This window comes from Lissotriton vulgaris, chromosome 7 (genome assembly GCF_964263255.1).
Source record: "Lissotriton vulgaris chromosome 7, aLisVul1.2, whole genome shotgun sequence".
NCBI classification, from domain to species: Eukaryota; Metazoa; Chordata; class Amphibia; order Caudata; family Salamandridae; genus Lissotriton; species Lissotriton vulgaris.
In genome coordinates this window covers 1,050,225,613-1,050,246,327 of record NC_141695.1, presented here as the reverse complement: position 1 = coordinate 1,050,246,327, position 20,715 = coordinate 1,050,225,613, and the positions used below count along the sequence as shown (strand labels likewise).

Sequence of the window (20,715 nt, the reverse complement as noted above, 5' to 3'; positions counted from 1 at the left end):
CCCAAGATTTCATTATGCCACCACAGAGCTGGCGGCTCAATGCTTCCATCCTCTTGGATACCGTCTTCCAGGAAGAGATGCTTGAAGAAATACAGGAGTTCTTCAAGCGCAACAAAGGCTCAGTGGCTAAAGTGGAAACAGTCTGGCGTTTAAGGTTACGATCCGTGGGTACTGCATTTCGAAAGGTGCAGGGGTCCTAAAAGACATACTCAATTCCATAAAGAAACTGAAGTCCAAACTCCAAAATTTGGAACGGGAACGGGAACTGGGGGCGGGCTCAAACAGTGATGCTCAAGCTAAGTTCCGAGCAACGCTCACGGAATATATGGATATGGCGCAGAGGGAGGTGAGATTTAGAGGCAGATACTGGGTTGCCACAAGTTATGGTGAGGGGGAACGGCCGGGCAGAACGCTAGCGCAAATAGTCCGGAAACCTCACTGTGCTAATTTTGTCCTGGAAGTTGAGGATTTAGATGGGAAGGTCTATAGAGATACGACTAATATTCTTAATGCCTTTACGCGTCATTACCAGAGGCTAAATACTACAAATAGGGTAGATGACCTGGACCGTGATACATTCCTGGGGATGTGGCGCTGGGGTGGCTTAGTGATGTACAGAGGACGTTCCTGTGTGCTGCTTTTAAATTGGACGAAGTCAGGGATGCCATCATGGGCATGCAATCCGGAAAGGCAAAGGGAACTGATGGAATTCCGGTGGAATTCTACAAACATACATAGACCTGATGGCCCCCATACTCCGCGAGGTGTATGAAGAATCGCTAGAAGTGGGTAGCCTCCCTGCCTCTATGAGGGAAGCCCTTATAATCTCCCTGTTGAAACCCGGTAAATCGCTGCAACACTGATTCTTACAGACCACTGTCGCTCCTTAACTGCGACGCAAAAATATTGGCTAAAATTATTGCTACTCGGCTGAGTCTGCTGATGGACACATTGATTCATCCGGATCAGTCGGAGTTTGTGCCTGGGAGAGCCACCTCCCATAATCTGAGGACACTCTTCACCATCCTAAATAATGTCTCCCATTAACTGCCAATGGGGGCAGTGTTTTTAGACACCACGAAGGCCTTCGATTCTATTGAATGGGACTATAATTTTGCTGTAATGCGTAGGATGGGCTTCCCCCCTCTTCCTCTCGTGGATCCAACTTCTGTATCATTTGCCGGGAGCCAGAGTTCTGATAAATGGGCATTCCTCACAGCAATTTAAGATCACTAAAGGCACGACTCCGGGATGCCCACTTTCCCCGCTGCTCTTCGCAACTGTGGTGGAGCCGCTAGCGGCAAGGCTGCGACAGCATCATAATGACAAAGCTTTGCAGTGTAATTTGCGGCAAATATTAATATCCTTATATGTCGATGACATTACTCTTTATATCAGAGACCCACAGCGGAATCTAAACCCAATTCTGAGGGAATTTATAGTATTTGGAAAGTTGTCGGGAATCCAGATTAACTGGGGGAAATAGACTATTTTCCCTCTAACGACGGTGACGGTCCGCTTCCCACTTGACTTCCCGGTGGATTGGTGTGATGATGAGCTAAAATATTTAGGGATCAGAGTTACTAAAGACAGGGAGGAACTAATGAGACTGAATTATGGTACAGTCGTGACCCGAATAATGGACTGCGTGACACGGTGGATAGCTTTGCCACTCTCAATGGCGGGCAGGGCCTCCTTAATTAAGATGGTGATACTCCCCCAGTTGCTCTATCTTTTCCTGAATATACCATTCTATCCCGGAACCTTCTTCTTCAAGACACTGAGATCTGAACTGATAAGACTAGTGTGGGGTGGTAAACAGCCGCGACTACAGTGGAGCGTTCTAACCAGGCCCTATTCGCAGGGAGGGTTCGGGATTCCAAACTTCGAACTATACTATATGAGCGCGCAGGCCCACTATGCCTGGTTCTGGATAGCGCAGCCGCGATACATGCCACAGGTTGCGGCGGAACACTAGTTGGCACATCCCTTACCCATGGATGGCGTGTTATATGAAACCGTGGGAGCTAGGAACAAGATGCTGACAACCCTTACCTGCACGATGGTAGCGTGGCAGCACATAGGGCGAACAATGGATTCGCCCATACTCTATTCTCCACTGCTGCCCCTCACTTATCACCCGAACATGCCGCTTCTGCAGGAAATCATTTTCAATAATTTGAAGAAGCGTGAATGTATGCGCACATGGGGGGACTTGTACCACAATGGCCAGTTTCGAACCCTGGAGCAGATGTTCCAAGACGCACAACAGAACCCAATGGATACCTTTTTGTATATTCCACTTCGGCAGGGGATTCGTACATTGACACCAGATTTCACAACCGAGCCACAAATCTTGACACTGATGCTGCAATATGGAACAGCTAGACGGCTAGTATCCTTGATATACCGTACAGTGCACACACAAAGAGTGGTCCTGGATACAGAGACCCGTATAAAATAGGGAGAGGAGCTGGGCTTTGTTCTGACTGATGAACATTGGGAATTTTGTTGTACGCAAACTGAACAGGTATCAGCCAGTAGTAGGCTCAGAATAATTCATTATAAGTTTCTACATAGACTGTATTATACACCTGCCAGAATGCACAGATTTGGCCTGAGGGACTGAAATAGGTGTGAAAGATGCCGTGCTGAAGTCGCAGATTTTCTCCATCCGACGTGGGAATGTCCAGGGGTATATACTTACTGGGAACAGGTCTTCCAAGCATTGGTAAAGAGGATACACGTGCAAGCTGCTCCTACCCCATTGATGGCGCTATTAGGCTATGTTAAACAGATGCGTGCAGAGCACCGTAAGTTTGCCGCGTTAGCATTGCTCCTGGCCAAAAGGAGAGTGGCATGCCGCTGGGGGAGGGAGAGCGCCCAAATTCAAGACCTGGGATGATGACTTGGTAACTTGCCAGGAAAGACTTGGGACATATGCTGAACTACTGCCAGTTACCTCCAGACCCAGAGACATATGGGCCCGCTGACATGCTATATGATTGCGCACCCACGAGACCCCACCTGAATAACCCTGATGGTGTATCCATGATGGGGAGGCTATGGTATGGGGAGTAGTAGAACTGTAAATGTATGCCACGAAGGGTGGAGTTAAGAATGTATCGCATTATGTAGGAATGTGAACATTGTACGCAATCAACTGTGAGGTGAACTATGAAACGGTTGAGATGGGGAAATGGTAACGTTACAGCATAATGTGTCTTTGGTTATTCCGTGCGGCCCGACGAAAGGCCCAGAGGGAGATAATCGCTACATGTACACAGCGTTTATATCATACAGTCAAGAGAGGATAATAAGTCCAAGTGCTGAGAAAACGAAGTGACTTTCTTAGTGTACCAGTTATATGTAATGACAGACTATGAGCTGATGGTTTGTATGAGCAATATGTTTGAAAAATCATTAATAAACAGTAAAAAAAAAAAAAAAATGGGGGCTGCAAAAACACCACTGGTGGTGATCAGAGAATTGGAGTAAGCACGAACTGCAGAATCCAAAAAATGGTGGGAGATGTCACTGACCAGATACATTGAGTGCAAAAGGATAACACGCGGGTTGCACATTTTTGTGATGCCCATATTTGAGTATATGGATGTAGATTTATTTGAGGAATGGAGATCAAATACAGAAGAGTGCTCCTTTCGGCTCATGGAAACACTCATAACCCATGTGGGGCAACGCATTGAAAAGCAAATAGCAATTCTAGATCTACTCTTGAAGGAAGTGGAGATAGTCAAAGAGAAGGAGGAAGTGAATGCACTCCTCGAGAAAATGGAGGAACGCAAGGCTCACAAGTTCAACAGACACAAATTGGACAGTTAATGTGGGAAGATCTATACATTTGCCAAGACATACGAGCCTTTTAGAGCCAAGGAGAAGTTAAGTATAATGGGCCATGCAATGACGGCTGTCAATGACACAGAAGGAAGTTCCGAACCAGGGTCGTCTGCAGATGAAGGACCCAGAGAAAAATTGGATTTTCAGGAAGAGATGCAGCTCCAGAGGACGGTGTTGCCCCAACAAGGCAGGGGGCAGAGCAGAGGCCGAGGGCAAGGCAATGTAAAACGAGGAGGGGGAAAAGGAAAGGGGAGAGCCACAAAAGAACCACAGGATTAACATTTTAATGTAATGGAAGGGGATGCGGACAATACTGTGATTAACACCTTGGGTGTCCCCCTCACACCAGGCTGGCTAACGATTTTTAAATATGGCCCAAGCTTTTGCCCCTCGGTAGGACTGGACTTTGTCAATTTGGGGATAGAGGCCTACAAATTTGTAGGAAAATGAAAACTGTGTAATCATTTTGCTGTGAAGAACCCCAGAAAGGCCACCAGTATCAGTCATCCTGACTCAAATTCTGTGCAATTCTCCATTAGTGATATTCCGGACATATTAGAAATGAACAGCCTAGATAGAGAGGAGACAAGTGGGCCCATATCGGCATTAAATGAAATCAAAATCCTCTTAATCAAATAGGATTCTCAACAGATCATACCACTGACAGCAGATTGAACCTGGAAGTAGATTCATACCACAATAACCAAGTGGTAACTTGATTGATGTGTTCAATGAACTATTAACAGAGGGCATCAATAAACTGAGGGTGGCTGAACGTCAGAAAAGCCATAAGTTTACGGTGAGGAATAATAGATCTATTATCCTCAAATAAAAACTGCAACGTCATTATGATCACCTGTCAATATAACAGGGAAATGAGCATACAGTTGAAGGTGAAAGAACACTAACAAAAATTGAAAAGTAACCCTATTCGTGACCATTAAAGGGAGTATCATACTATGCTCAAGGGATGGGCTGAACAGGGGCTGAGTCACTTGAGGAACAATTGTACATAAAGATTGATCACCCCAAGACACCGGCCATCTATTGTCTCCCTAAGGTGCACAAGGATCTTCAAAACCCTCCAGGGAGACCAATTGTTAGTATGATAGGGTCTTTACTAGAGAACTTCTCCAGGTTTTTAGATGTATTTTATGACATTACGTCACATGTCTTGCATTGTATATACAGGATACAAACAATTTTTAATGCAAGATCAATAACACCCCTTGGAGTAGTAGCTATATTACGGTAACAATGGATGTCTGTTCTCTGTATACATCTATTTCCCATGACTATGGTATAGAGGCTTGCTGCTATTTTTTAAGATAAAGTACACGGGCACTTGCGCAACATATTACAATGCTCTCTCTTTGCCTAACGCATAACATCTTTTTTTTTTAAAAACATCTCCAGAAACAAAGCACAGCGATGGGGGCAGCATTTGCCCCCATGTATGCCAACATCTATATAGGCTGGTGGAAGAAAGAAGTTGCATGGGCTGAGTGCAAACCACACCACACAAGTAAGTTGACTATTTGTTTATCCTGTGGGATGGAGATGAGGCATTGAGTGAGTATGTTGCAAATGCGAACACCAATCCCTACAATATACAGCTGACTGTACAATGGAGCATGTCTGAAATAGAGTTTTTTTTAATGTAAAGTTACAAGTGGTAAGGAATTCCATCCAAACCAATGTGTGCCTGTAATTCTTCTACATGGCAATAGTGGTCACCCATGCTCTTTGAACTAGAGTATACCCTACAGTCAGATATTAAGGGGACGTAGTATTTGTTCAACTGATAAATTATTTGAAACAGAAGCCAGGTTGATGATTGCATGGTTCTCCGAGAGGATATCCGTACAACTTCTCAGGGTAGCCAAACAGAGGGTCTTGACTCAAAACAGGGAGCTACTTCTGTTCTCAAATACTCAGGCTAAACCCACAACCACACCAAGTAGTACAAGTTATCTCCAGAATCTGAGAACTGAACTGATGTATATGCTGAATAGGAAAAGTTTTTGATTCGAATATTGTTATGTGATGTACTGTAGAGCACTTTTACTTTAGAGAATGTTGAAAGGGACTTGTAGCAGGCTTTTTCACAGTATGTTAAAGAATCATATTAGGCACAAGTGGTCGTACCACAGTGTCGAGCTGCATGCAGAGGGATGTATGAGGATTAATTTGACCCTCATATGATCACCATAGAACATATGGTTCAATAAAAGGGAATGGATTGCAATGGAAGTTGAACCATAGTGGTAATTGTTTATATATAGCATCAGCACAATTTGCATAACCGTTCATGTTTATGCAGTTGCACTCTATAAGCATATATAGAGTGATAATATCCTATATGCATACTCCTATAAGCAACATTTGCATTTTAGGATTTGAGTTGAGTGTTTACCAATATGCACTTGCACTTTAGAGGCATTTTGGCAGAATAGGTAGCGCGACTTGTTTAGAAACAGTATTTTCATTTTATACTGGATATTCTTTCGAGTTGGTGCTTATGTTATGTTAATCATAATTTATAGAGCGCACAGGCACCCAAGGGTTTCATGGCGCTAAACAGTGAAGGGAATTGACGGCAGATAACCTATACGGATGCTTGCTTAAAGAGCCAGGTCTTCAAGGCTCTCCGTAACATCATAAGGTTTTCACAGCTTCTGATTGTCAAAGGGAATGCATTCCAGACCTTAGGGGCAAGGTAAGCAAATTGACACCCTCCCTGTCGCTTCCGCTTAAAGGAGGGTAAGGTGAGCAGAGAAAGATGTGCTGAGCGGAGATTACGGGAAGGCTCATGCTTCACGATCATGCTGTTGATAAACCTAGGACTCTTTCCCTGAAGGGACTTAAATGCCAGACACCCACCCTTAAATGCCGCCCGTTGAGCGATAGGTAGCCAATGAAGATCTGCCAGCAACGGTCTTGCCGATCGCCAGTTAAGGTGTTTAAAGATGAGCCTGTCCGCTTGATTCTGGACGATTTGCAAGCATTTTGATAAAAATGTGGGTACTCCTAGATAGATGGAGTTAGAAAAGTCCAGTGGGGATATGACCAAGGCGAGCACCACCTGTATAAGCGCAGAGTGGGTCAACAAATTGACAATTTTTTACATTTTGCGCAGTTGATGGAAGCTGGAAGAAATCACAGCACCCACCTGTCCTTTAAGGGAAAAATCAGAGTTAATAATGATCTCAAGGCTTTTCACTGAGGGAGAGGGTGAAGGAGGTAACCCCAGTTTTGACGGCCAGAAGTGCGGGCCCCAGCTGGCCTCACTTTTGCCAGGGAGCACCAGCTCTATCTTTCCTGGGTTAAGTTTAAGATGGTTCTGATCCATCCACAACTGGATGTGCAGCATGGTGGCCTGAAATTCAGTAGCAGAGTCCGGGGAGTCCAATGTGAATATTATTTGCAAGTCGTCGGCGTAATTAAAGATTGTGACTTTTCTGTTTTTTAGAGAGTGTAAAAGGGGTTTAAGATATAAATTAAACAGCAGCGGAGACAGTGAGGAACCTTGCGGGACACCGCAGGTAGTGACCAGCTTGGGCGCAGTAAAGTTCCCAAGCCTGACCGCCTGAGTGCAGTCAGTCAGGAAGGAGTTCACCCAGCTGAGAGAGGAGCCCTGCAGGCCGGCCTGTTCGACGCGGTGCAATAAGATGGTGTGATCAACCGTGTCGAATGCCGCCGACAAGTCCAGGAGCACTAGGGCCTGATGGACACCCCTATCAGCATTAGAACGCATAGTGTCCAGGACCGCAAGAATCACATACTCAGTTGAATGCGCCGGGCGAAAGCCAGCTTGGTTTGGCTCCAAATAGTCTGAAGATTCAATGAAACTGGAGAGACATCTGGCCACATGGGCTTGCAGAATTTTTGCTCCAAAAGGAAGGAGAGATATGGGCCGATAGTTAGAGAGGTTGGCAAGATCTGCCCCTGGTCTTTTAATGAGCGGTACCAGTGTCGCATTTTTAAAAGCACCAGGGACCCTACCCTGTGCAAGTGACTCGTTAAGGAGGGGAAGTACGCTGAGAGGAAGCGCCGAAAAAACGTCCTTTAGGACGTGAGGGGGCAGCAGTCATTGGGTGAGCCTGATTTAACCCGGGTCATCAGTTCGACTAACATTGAGTGGTCGATGAGAGGGATAGCGTCTAGTTCGGAGGGGTTGCTACGCATATCCTCTGTGTGAACCATACAGAGACTTTTAAGTATGCTCTCTTTGATGGTGACTATTTTATCCATGAAGAAGTCATTTAGCGAGTTGCAGAGTTTTTGAGTCGGTACTTGGACGGAAGAAGTTCTGTAGTCATTACAAAGGTCATTCACAACCTTAAAAATTTCCTTTGGTTTTTTTTTGAGCATGTAAGAATCTCTCAGAGAAGAATGCTGCCTTGGTAATTAATATAGCTTTCTTATATTTCCTGCGAGCAGCCATATATGACTCCCTATCTTCATCGGAGTAGCCGTGTCTCCATTTCCTCTCATATTGGCGCAATTCTAATTTTTGTTTCCTTAAATCAGCCGAAAACCATCTATGAGCATCAGAGAAACGGGCGCGAGAGAATTTGGTAAGAGGTACATGTTCGTTGTATGCTGCCAGAAGCCAGTCAGATAGATTCGTTTCCATAAGATTAAAATTGTGGCTAGGAGTAGGTATTTATTTCATCAGGGAACTGAGAAAATCCTGGTTGTTCAAAGATCTCCATTTCCTGGCTACACCTTCCACTGGGATGGAGGCTTTTGACTGGCCAAGCAAAGTGAGTGAGAACTGGATTAGATAATGATCTGACCAGATACATGGAGTTGCCACGGGAATGGACAGGGGTACATTATAGGATCAGATTTGGTCCAAAATGTAACCTTTATCATGGGTGGGAGTACGAACATGTTGAGTAAAATTCAAATGAGAAAGAAACTCAAAGTTCAGTGGCCTGAGGCCCTCCCGCAATATCACCAAACCAGTAGTTTAGGTCACCGACCAGCAGGACCTTAGCAAAGTTAACAACTAGGGCTGCCAGTTGATCACTCAAAGATACCGGGAAGGTGGGCATTGCGTGAGGGGGACAGTAAATAAGTACCAGCACCATGGACCCTATATCAGTATCGGTTCTCTATATCCGGCAGTACCAAGGGGGACAGAATAGTGAATTTATGGTCCTTATGGATAATGGCTGCAACACCAGCCCCCAGCTTCCCAGGGACCGGTTAGCTGACAGTATATAATAGTCAGAGGGGAGGGCTGCGAGAACATCCGGCAGCGAGTCGTGGGTGAACGTCTCGGTGATAAGTAAAATATCGGGCTTGTCAGTATCAAGGAGCAGGAAAATGTCCAGTTGGTGTTTTACAAAGGACCGCGTGTTCAAATAGAGGCAGCGGAGGGTAGAGTCCTTGATCGCTGAGACTTTTTGGGGGGAAGAATAACAGGGTTCGGGTGTGGGCGGAGGAGAAAAGTCCGCCCGGGGGAGGGAAAAATTGTTATCTCCTAAACAGCTTAGTGTGACTGGGTCCAGGCATGGAAGACAAGCATGTTTTAATGAGTGAAGCTCCATGGAAGAGTAACTGAGGACTTTATCATGATGCGTGGTCCCTGGGCCCGTGCCGGCGCGAACAGGCGCAGACGAGCTTGCATTTGGCTCCCGCTTAGGTCTATGCATCTGCACTTTAGGTGACAGCGATGAGAGCACAAGAATAGTTTTTAGAAATAACTTGCACTTCAGTTGGGGTGTGGCTGATCCCGGTGGGAAATTGTTGATAAGTATGCATTTGCACTTTATGTGGTTTGGGCAACAATATTGGGACACAACCATAACAGTAGGTGATCCCATTAAAAAATGTAACATATTGGTTGCACTTATACTTTATCGTGAAATAATAATAGATGCATAGGATGTTCACAATAGAAAAATAGGAAATTATATAAATGTCATCAGCAATGTAATAATGCGGTTTAACAACAATATATCTGCCATAGTGCTGTATTGAAGAAACATGACACCATGAAATATTCAATGTACAACAGTTGCAAACCTGTGCAGTATTGGCTGAGCATTATCATTTAATAATGAATTTTCAGTTGTAGAATTTCAAATCTGGTCCACACAAAAAGTGATAATCATAGCTCTAAAAACTAAAATTGAACATGTAGTGTGAATTTGGGATTTATGGCACTGCATGCAATCAGAAGTAACTCCAATGTGGCTGAAACTGTGACACATGATGGGAAAGTAGGTGGTCCAGATTTTGTTGACAGGAAATTAATGAAGAATATGTCACAGTTTAAAAAGAAATATATGGTGGTTGTGGGTCATGGGGTTGCCCGGTTGAAGGTGTAAGCCGAAACGCGTTGGTGTTCTATGCTGGGTGTTGCTGTTTAATGAAATACAGCAACTGTTTAATGAAAAACAAGAAATAAATAACCAATGAGCACTTTGCTATTGTTGCAGGGGAGAGTACACCCGGGGAAAAAAAATTATATATATATATATACACATACAAACACATCTTGGCTGTGTCGCTCCCCGCTCCCCCTTCACCCTAAGAGACGTTGGGACACAGATCCAACGTTCTAGTGCAGTTATTTTACTTTTCGCACATCCGCCATGATGCATTTAGGCATTCCTGGCCTTGATCACATGACATACTGCAAAGTTTACACCCTTTTAAAGAGACAGTATTAGTTGATTCTAAATAGTTCTAAATACTAAAAAAAAAACTACCCCGGGACATTTCTTGGCTGTAAACATATCACTGATACTGAGCACAAATGGTCACAAGTATATTATTCCCTATTTTATTCTTTTTGTTTGCACAAGTTAAAAGACATTGTTATTGCGTTCAAACCATATATAAGGTCTATATGTGCATAGTGGGCAATCCCTATATTAAAATACTAAATATTAAAACACCTGTGCAAAATTACGCATTTTTACAATGTAGGCAATTATTCCATTAAAAAATGGCAGATCGCCATAATTTCATATAGCAAAATAGTACACTGGGGCAAAATCTGCAATATAAAGTGCATAATGCATATTTTGATTAAATGCCATTTGTTAATTCATTATCAAAACAATCTCCACAATGAATCCTTTACTATGTTATTTTTTGATCGATATGGTCTTATTGTTTCTTGTGGTGTTATGATCTTCTGTAACTTCTAAATCATTTAAGAGCTCCATTTTCGTGAACTATCTCTTGCCTCAATACCACCCTTGTGGGCAAAGCATACCAGCCAAACTTATATCCCTTAAAGAGACTAAGTGCTTTTAAAGTGCCAACAATGTGCCAATTATTGTACAATATAAACTTAACATGTTTGCTGCCTATTTACATACACTTTCTTACAGAAATCCCCTCATTTTTCACGTAAAAAAATTATATAATGCATATCATAATCAACATGTAAAACCCTTTGGAATAGCAAGACCAATTCTTTTTGTTAAGGGCATTGCTTATAGATATTCATATAGGGGAAGAAACAGAAAAGAAAAAGCTCAAAAGACTGTTACTACAGCTATGTATATATATGTTCAATAGCACTGAGCCGATTAGGATTTTTCCTCTAAATCTAAAATATATCTTGTTTCCAGTCTACACGATATTGCTTCTCGATTGCCTCATCGCCTCAACTTAGGTACTGTGTCAATTACAAAATATTTACAGTAACTCACATTATTTTTATGTGTCTTCTTGAATTGATGAGCTACCGGATATAAGGGATCCATGTTAGTTATTGCTCGGATATGTTGCAAAATGAGTTTATGCAACTACAATTTGATACCCCCTATATAGTTCAATCGACATGTACATGCAAGTAAATACACATCAAAACCAATTCTGCCGGTAAGGAGTTTGTCTATTTTACAGACCTTTCATGAAACTGAGTATCATATTGTGACGTATTTACACCAAAGTGGCATGCCGGGCACGCATTGCATCTAAAAAAATATTTTTGGGAGGAAAGGCAATTGCAGACATCCGACAGCTCTGGACTACTGCTGACAAGGGCATTGCTCAATGAAAGTGATCTTTTAAAGGTGATCACCGGTGTCTTTGGGAGCAGCGTGCCAATGATAGGATAGCTTAAAATTAATGGCCACGGTTTCCTTACTATAGCTCTTAGTTGCCGCTCGTTTTCTATATGTCATGATGAGTCTTTCCTCATCGACTGTTTCTGGGTCTCATTGTTTGGTGTCCATGTTCAATTGTCTGGTAAATATATTGCCCCTATTTATTTTTCTGTTTTTGAGATAGCTTGATCAATAATTTGGGCAGAGTAACCACAGGCAAGGAATCTTAGTTTAGATTCCAATTCGGCCTTTTTAAGTTCTTCTTCCTCACAGCTATATATTCTTTTTAACCTGAGCATCTCACTATAGGGGATACTCTTGATTAGATCTTGTGGATGAAAAAAAATAATATATATATATATATATATATATATATATATATATATATATATATATATATATATATATATATATATATATATATATATATATATATATATATATATATATATATATATATATATATATATATATATATATATATATATATATATATATATATATATATATATATATATATCATCCCACAATTCTAGTATTCCGTACCAGAAAGAACGGCCAGCACTCGGATGAAGTGTTATTCTTTTTTATTCCGTTTCCGAACCCCCTACACCCCCGACAGACGCGTTTCGCTCAAGGCTTCGTCAGTGTCGTTTGTGAACAAGCATTTTCGCCATTTTAAACAGTCCGCCCTTTACTGTTAGTAAACATAGAAGATGGTACATGGTTTGTTTTCATGGCGGCCATTTCTAAGTATGCATTTACTTATTTCTCTCTTACTGTTCCAAAATGGCGACAGATAAAGTGCACAGTGCATATATAAAAAAAGTTCGACAATTGACTGAATAATTGTTTTGACTACCACATATAAACAATTAATTTACATTTGTTGGTACCAAAAATCTTATTTTTTACATCTTTGTGCAGGCTATTTACAAACGTTATGTAGGGGTGTATCCCCGATTTCATTTTTATCATAAATTTGTGCAGGTCCAATATTTACAAAATAGCACTCAAGCTATTGTCCCATATTTACAAGACTCTCATAAGTCCCATATGCATAACTACATTTGTTCCTCATAAATTATGCCTTTTGTATAAGTATTTGGTGGTGTTGGGCTAAGCTGATTATTTCGTTATTTTGCCCTGTATGGGCTATTGGTTTACCACACTTTGCCTTCTTTCTCTCTTGTTCTTGGTACCATTATGAATTTAACTGATTTCTCAACATGTGTTATAAAATAGGCATTTGTCAAATTCAATAAACTGTATTTTCGCTCTTTCATTTTTAGGTTATTGAGTACTCCATCCAATGTATCCGTACATTCGGTGGAATATTACATCAGGTTTTTATCATAGGTGCACCCACATCTCAGCATCGTTGTTAAGACCCCAAGGTGTCATCGTTTTAAGGTCAAGGATGTACTTCGATTCCATTACTCTGAGGGCCTTCTCCCTATTCCCCCCTCTTTCAGATTTCGGAACCTGATCTATACAGTAGTACATCAAGAGGTCTCTGTTGCTTTGGTGTTGTTCCGCAAAATGCCGGGCTATCGGATAGGTTTTATCATTGTTCACGATAGCCCTCATATGTTCCAAGATCCTCATCTTTGCCGGTTTTATGGTGCTTCCTATGTACCGTTTATTACACGGACACACCAAGCAGTAGACCGTGTATTCTGAATTACAATTCAGATGCTTTAAAAAAAAAAAAATTATATATATATATATATATATATATATATCTCCTTCACAAGAAAATAAGAGACAGATTCCCAGGAGGACCAGGTAGGAGACGCCTGTTTATTGGTAACTTTGCGAATGCATTTCGGCAGCTTTACTGCCTTCCTCAGCGCCCAAAGCGTCCTGTAGATGAAGCACCACGCTGTGTGTGAGTTCCTCTCAGATAAGCTTGTTGGTGCATGTCAGCTCCGCCCTTCCGCTGAAGTCCCCGCACCTGTGAGCAGTTCCAAGTGTGGCGCGGAACTGCAGGTCCCAGAATGCAGCAGGATAGATGTTTGGAACCACGGTGCAGGGGAATGACTGGAATATACAAAGTCATTGCGGGCTGGCAGGAGAGGAGCGTGATGTCTTTAGGAAACTAAATGTTCGTCTTGCTTTGGAGTTTCCAACTAGTAGGTGCCTCCTCCGGTCCCCCCTGACCACCGCAACCACATCGACCTGAGAGTCCGTAAAGCAGGGGACGAGCCACAGTGAGCCCTACCCAGCGTGGGATTAATAATCCCAAAACTGCTCACACTCGTCCTTGGTTTCAATGGCGGGTTCCCAGCCTGTCCAGCAAACGCTGACAACATATATCACAACCTAGTTTTTGGCAAAGCCAAGCCACATTCAGGGCGGGCATACACGGCAGGGATGCCAATCCCAAATCTTCCAACACAAACCAGTTGTTAAGAAATAATTCACTGGTGCCGCGGCCACAATCAGATCTTCATCAGTTCTAAGAACATCCCAAAACTTTCTTAAACTCCTACGTACCTCCCATGCCTGGCTGTGGTATGTAGTAATAAATCTCATTTTGTTATCCATGGTCTGTTCTATCTCTTTATTTTTGAGCAAATCTTCTCTTTTCATTAGAGCAACTTTATCAACTGCTGTTTGAATAGACTGTATTTGGGTGCCCAATGGATATAATTATGAAATGTGTTACAAAGGTGTTATTATTTACTGTGTCTTTATTTAACAATCAATAGATGACAAAAAATAGCCGACTGGGGCTTAATTGGTGTGTATATCTGAGGACACCAATGTTTTTTCATTTATTTTTGGGCAACTTAGAAATTCATCATGATTTAAATTCTAAGACTGCTATAATTTGGAAAGTTATTCAAATTGCATGGAAGTAAAAAACAGAAGTATTTTTACCATGTTTATGAAATTGGCGTATTTTGAACCCCGCACCTTTAAATATGTGAGTTGCACTTTATCTAATCACCCTTGACAAAGCAGTGAGGTTAACTGCGAAACGCGTCGGGTTTGCCCGAATGCCTAAATAAATACCGTTTAAGAATTGTGGCCGCGGCACCAGTGAATTATTTCTTAACAACTGGTTTGTGTTGGAATATACATCTTGCTGTACCTTGGTCTGAAATGGAAAAATAAATCGAAGGATTTGCACTTGGTGGTCCGTGCTCTTTCTTTTGTGCCCCACGGGAAAGGGATTACAAAGTTGAAGAGTTTTAACGTATATATATATATATATATATATATATATATATATATATATATATATATATATATATATATATATATATATATATATATACACACAAATATATATTTTGGTTGGTGCTCTCAGGTGGACTGCCTTTATTTCTACAGCTATTTTAAGAGAATTCATGGCAAATAAGGGACTATTAGGATAGTACAGTCTGGTAAAAATGTAAGCTTAAGTGGTGGAGACTCTGAGGGAATGTCAAACTGCTTTCAGGACATTGCACATGATATGGATTTTGAAAACCAATGTTGGTGAACTAATCAGGTATTCAAATCACAATTGTTGATGCAAAAGCCTCTCCCATGCAACAGTGTTATATTGTTTAATGCACTATTACTTTAATTGCACTGTCACTTTAAAAGGTGTAAAAAACACAAAGTAAAGAAAAAAAGTGTTGGTATATAAGCAGTAGGGTGACTGACTCACGTGCCATGTGATCAAGGCACTTTGGTGCTGAAACGCTTAATGGCCGACCGAGTTCAACCCAAATAAAGGACATTCTGTGCACTCAATCGTGGCCTGAGCTCCAACTTTGTTCAAATGCAAGAGCCGGCTGGCAGTGGAGTTTTCTAAGATATATATATATATTTTACCTACTGGCGGTCGCCAGTAGGTAGTTATAGTTAGGATTTTTTTCAATGCAAAATCTCAAATTTCTTTTGTGAATAACTTTGGCGCCGGTTGACGAATCTGCCTGACAATTTCCTCAAATTTGCCTTGCGAAGCTCCGGTCCTTCCTTGAAAGTTTGGGGGGATTCGTCAAGTGGGGGCCGATATAAAAGGGGGGTCCCAAAACGTGAGGGGAGCGCCCGGTACGCGTACCGGGGAGAGTTCCATGGGGAAAAAAGAATGATAGAGTTTTAAAAAAATGTAGCCTTTTTTTTATAATTTGGAGGTAGTTCTAAAAAGAACTGTTTTTTTTCTTCTTTTTGTTGTTTTATATTTTTTTATGTTTTTTGAACATTTTGTATTTTTTTTGTTATTTTTATGGGGAGAAACAAAAAACTGGGTATTGTAAATGGCTCAACTGGAGTAAAAAAAAAATTGGAAAAAATTAGGGTTTTTTGGGGCAATTGTGGTTGTCACCAGCAAGGAGGATGAGCTTTAGGCTCTGCTCACCATAGGAGATGGTCTAACCACAAAAAATACATGCGACCCTAAATTCTCCAAACCGTGGTTGTATGCAAGGGATTGTCTCCCTGGTCTCTGGTCCCGATGGAGTGGGTTGTTTTTGTTTGGAGGTGCTGGGTGTAGATTGGGGAGGGTTGCTGGCCAGTTCTCTCATCTCTGCGGCAGCATAGTTGTTCGGATGCTTGCGCTGCATATGCCTAACCATGGTATTATTCCCAAATGAATATTTTTTTATTTGGGTTACCCCTTGAAAGTTCCATGTCACAGATAAGGCAAGTCACCTTTGCTGCATTAACTTTCTTTTTTCCCTCAGGGATGGAAAAAAACTCCCATATAATGTGTGGCTTGGGTTGGTATGGGGTATTGTGTTCTTCCAGCCACCTCCTCCTCATCCTCCCCTCCTCCTCCTCCTCCTCCTCTTCTTCTTCTTGACCACCAATGTGATGTTGTGGTGGTCCTCTTGGTGGTGGTGGTGGTGGTGGTGGTGGTGATGCAGATGCTCCAGCTGATGCTGCTACTGTAGCCATTTCAAAGTACAAAATATACCTCAAAGATTTCAAAACAGGTCTTCCTCAGTCAAAGGACAAATTCAGAATAAGGAAAAAAGGTGGGGGCTTTCATCATTTGGAAAAAAAAAAAAGTGAAACCAAAACTGTTCTGCACCAATTAAAAGTGTTATTTTCAGGTCACATGACCCGACGCGTTTACGCGACGCGCGCCCGGGGGCGCGTCGGATGCTTATGCTGCGCGACCGTATGCGCTCGAGTGCTTCCGGGTGCGTTTACGCCATGCGTATCACGTGGACGCGGCACGTCACAATGATGTTTTCGGCCGCGGCATTGGCGCTACCGGGACGCGACCCGGGGCGCTTCAAAAGACTACGCTTTCCGGTGCGCCCCGGGAGCGCTCCAGGGCAAAAAAACCAAAACATATATATACATTAAAAAACATTTTTTAAATACAGATATAATGTAGGATTCATTCATTTTCAAAAATATTACATTTCATAGCTATAGACATTTGCTATTAACAACACTTTGAAATTCACTGAAAAAAACATAGGTTTGGGGCCTAATATATAGTTAGGAATTAGCATTTAACAAACCAAATAAATTCACTGAAAAAACCATAGGTTTCACACCCGTTACAGTTAGGAATTAGCATTTAAAAACCTATTAAATTCACTGAAAAAACCATAGGTTTCACACCAGTTATAGTTAGCTGGAAATTTTACTGACATAAAACCATTGAAATTCCCACATTATAGTTAGTTGGACTCACTATAACTTGTGCGCCTGCAATGCACTGCTGATGACGCCACATATTACATCACTCATGACATGGTCAATGACATCACTGATGACACCATCTTTGTGACAGTGACAGACCTCCTTTCAGTGTAATGTAACCCTTGAAACACATTCAAAAATAGAAACTAAAATTTTCAAAAAATTAGAGATACCCATACCAGTTTCAACAACCAATTCAGTAATACCACCATCTATATACACATCCACTCATTCACCAACAGTTCCATATAGTCACTCATACATATATATATATTCACTCATCATATGTAGTGAAACACCTATACATCCTGTTACACACCGACAGTCATCCAAAAGTTACTCACACACATAATCACACATGCAAATAAACTATTGATCATCCATTTATTTGCATATACAGCTATACACACACTACCACCTTACTTCTAAGGAAACTAACACATACTTACTCTCTTAAACAATCACTTATAGAAACACATACTTATTTAAACAAGAACTCTTTCAATCTCTCACTGTCACATATACTCACTTATATACATCAATACTCACATATACTAGATTAAAACATATGTAGTTACTGATAAAGACACTAGTGAGACAGTCATTCACTCACTAACACACATATACACACTAAGCCAGTTAACCAATCAATTAAAAAAAAAAAACATCCATCAAGACACTTATTTAAACATTTATTCTTCCATCGACCTTTACATATACATAAATAAAACATTTATTTTTCAGAAAGACACACATTCACTGGATGGTGTCATCAGTGATGTCATGAGTGATGTCACTGACCATGTCATGAGTGATGCAATATGTGACGTCATCAGCAGTGCATTGCAGGCGTGCAAGTTATAGTGAGTCCAACTAACTATAACGTGGGAATTTCATTGGTTTTATGTCAGTAAAATTTCCAGCTAACTATAACTGGTGTGAAACCTATGGTTTTTTCAGTGAATATATATATATATATATATATATATATATATATATATATATATGTGTGTGTGTGTATATATATATATATACACACACACACACACACACACACACACACACACACACACACACACACATATATATACACAAATATATATTTTGGTTGGGGCTTTCAGTTGGACTGCCTTATTTTCTACAGCTATTTTAAGAGAATTCACGGCGAATAAGGGACTATTAGGATAGTACAGTTTGTTAAACATGTTAGCTTAAGTGGTGGAGACTCAGAGGGAATGTCAAACTGCTTTCTCGTAATCTATTACACCCCAACTCAATTATTCAATGTTTTCCCACAAAAAAAATGAATTCTGACAAAATCCTAATAAGAGTTAAACATCTTAGGGAATGCAGAAAAAAGTCTCTATAAGCCATTATAACGTTTGTTATCATGGTGAGTGTTTTGGAGATACACATATGAGGGTTTATATTGGGGATCACCAGAATTCACTTTGTGGGTGGATGTACATATAGAACCGGCTTTTCTCTTAGGAAATACTTTATGATATTTAGTAGCCAAATGCACACCTTTTTAAGTTGAAATTAAGGAGGCAGTAGGTGAAAGGAAGACATTTTACATACCTCATCAGTCAAATTGTCAACTCTGTATAAATTGGGATGGGTCATTAGCATGAAGAATACAAGGGGCTGGTTCTTTATTTGACACATAGCAAAGGTACGCTCATCCAAACGTGTGTTTGTTCCTGTCTGGAAGGCTTTCTGAAAGAAAGGAATAAAATTACATTAAGGAAATCAGTGCTCGCAAGTCAATAAGGAATTTAACATCATATGTTTATCTCCCATTTCTAAGTATGCATTTCTCACAAGTGCAAGCAGCACAGCACACAGGTACAATTTTGAACATGAAAAGGGACATTTTTGAGAACTAGGGTTTGAATGGGGGAGGGGCACAGGGGGTGAAGGAAGATTGGGGGAGCGAACAATGCGCTTTTTAAATTTATATCTTAAACATTTAGAAAAAATAGTTTAACCTTCAAACTGTTGACATTGATGAAGAGTGGATTAACCATGGCCTTCTACCTAAAGCAACTCTTATCAAACTCCATGCTTATTTCCTTTCCCAGAAATACCAAGGTTTACCAGCCAATAATAGGTGTTTACTTCCTCTTCGTCTTAACAGTCTTCCCCTTAGTTGTGCATTACAACTATTCTTGGAAAGAATAAGCAAATTACTATCCACTCACATTAACTGTGCATTTTCCTGGCCAGACTCAGACAACTTTTCTTTTTATAACAGACTGAGGAGTAAAACCATGATCTGTAAAGAAGGGGAATCTATGAATTTGACGTGCACCAGATACTAGATTACAAATGATTTAACCTGGTTATAAGCAAATCTAACTCAAGAGTACTGGGGGGCACAAGGTTGGTTGTACAGAGAACTACTGAAAGGGAGCTAATTCTGGCAATATTTTATTAATTACATTTTTCAACTTCAATGGCCATGGCATCAGGGTAAACCCCATGACAACATCGGCCACGTCAGAGCCTGGATGTTAGAACGAGACATTTCAGGAAAAGTGCTTAGCAGTAATCGACATCTGCTCTACCACATGGATTTAGACAGAAGATTGCCAAAGGTATGTACTAAACTCCTGAGACCATATCTGGATGTGGCTCCAAATCAAAACCAAGTTATCACTGCAGAGCTGCAGAACTTGCTGCCAGCGCATTCAGCTGACGCGCTTTTACCCTGCTGCATTTTAACCCCTTCGATGCTGATGACGGCCGGGAGCCGTCATGGCACACAGCGCTCGTGTGCTGATGACGGCTCCCGGCCGTCATGGCGCCTACCTGCAGGAGGAGGGCTGCAGCTCCACCCGCGTGTCGTCGATCTTTTTTTTTTTACTGCGGGAGGCAGGGGAAGACCTTCCCGTGCCTCCCCCACCCGCCCCCTCCGACGTCACTGATGACGTCAGCGCGCGAGCCGCGCTGACGTCGGCACTGTGGCCGCCATTTCCAAGCTGCGCCTCGGTGGGGAAACAGGTACGCACAGCGATCTCGCTGCAACAATCTTTCTTTGCGAGGCACCGGGGGACAGAAAAGGGTTTGCCTTTCCCCCCCGGTGCCTCTTTTCTGCATTCCTGCTGCACGGTCG

At 41.7% G+C, this 20,715-nt stretch overlaps 1 protein-coding gene across 1 annotated transcript in view; it reads right to left on the bottom strand.

The window, feature by feature from the left end:
* The window catches only part of SEC24A (SEC24 homolog A, COPII component), a 590,503-nt gene that overhangs the window by 54,532 nt on the left and 515,256 nt on the right, over window positions 1-20,715 (bottom strand). The window contains exon 19 of the mRNA XM_086931494.1: window positions 19,179-19,316. Coding sequence (XP_086787620.1) covers window positions 19,179-19,316 — 138 coding nt within the window. The remainder of the gene's footprint in view (window positions 1-19,178; window positions 19,317-20,715) is intronic.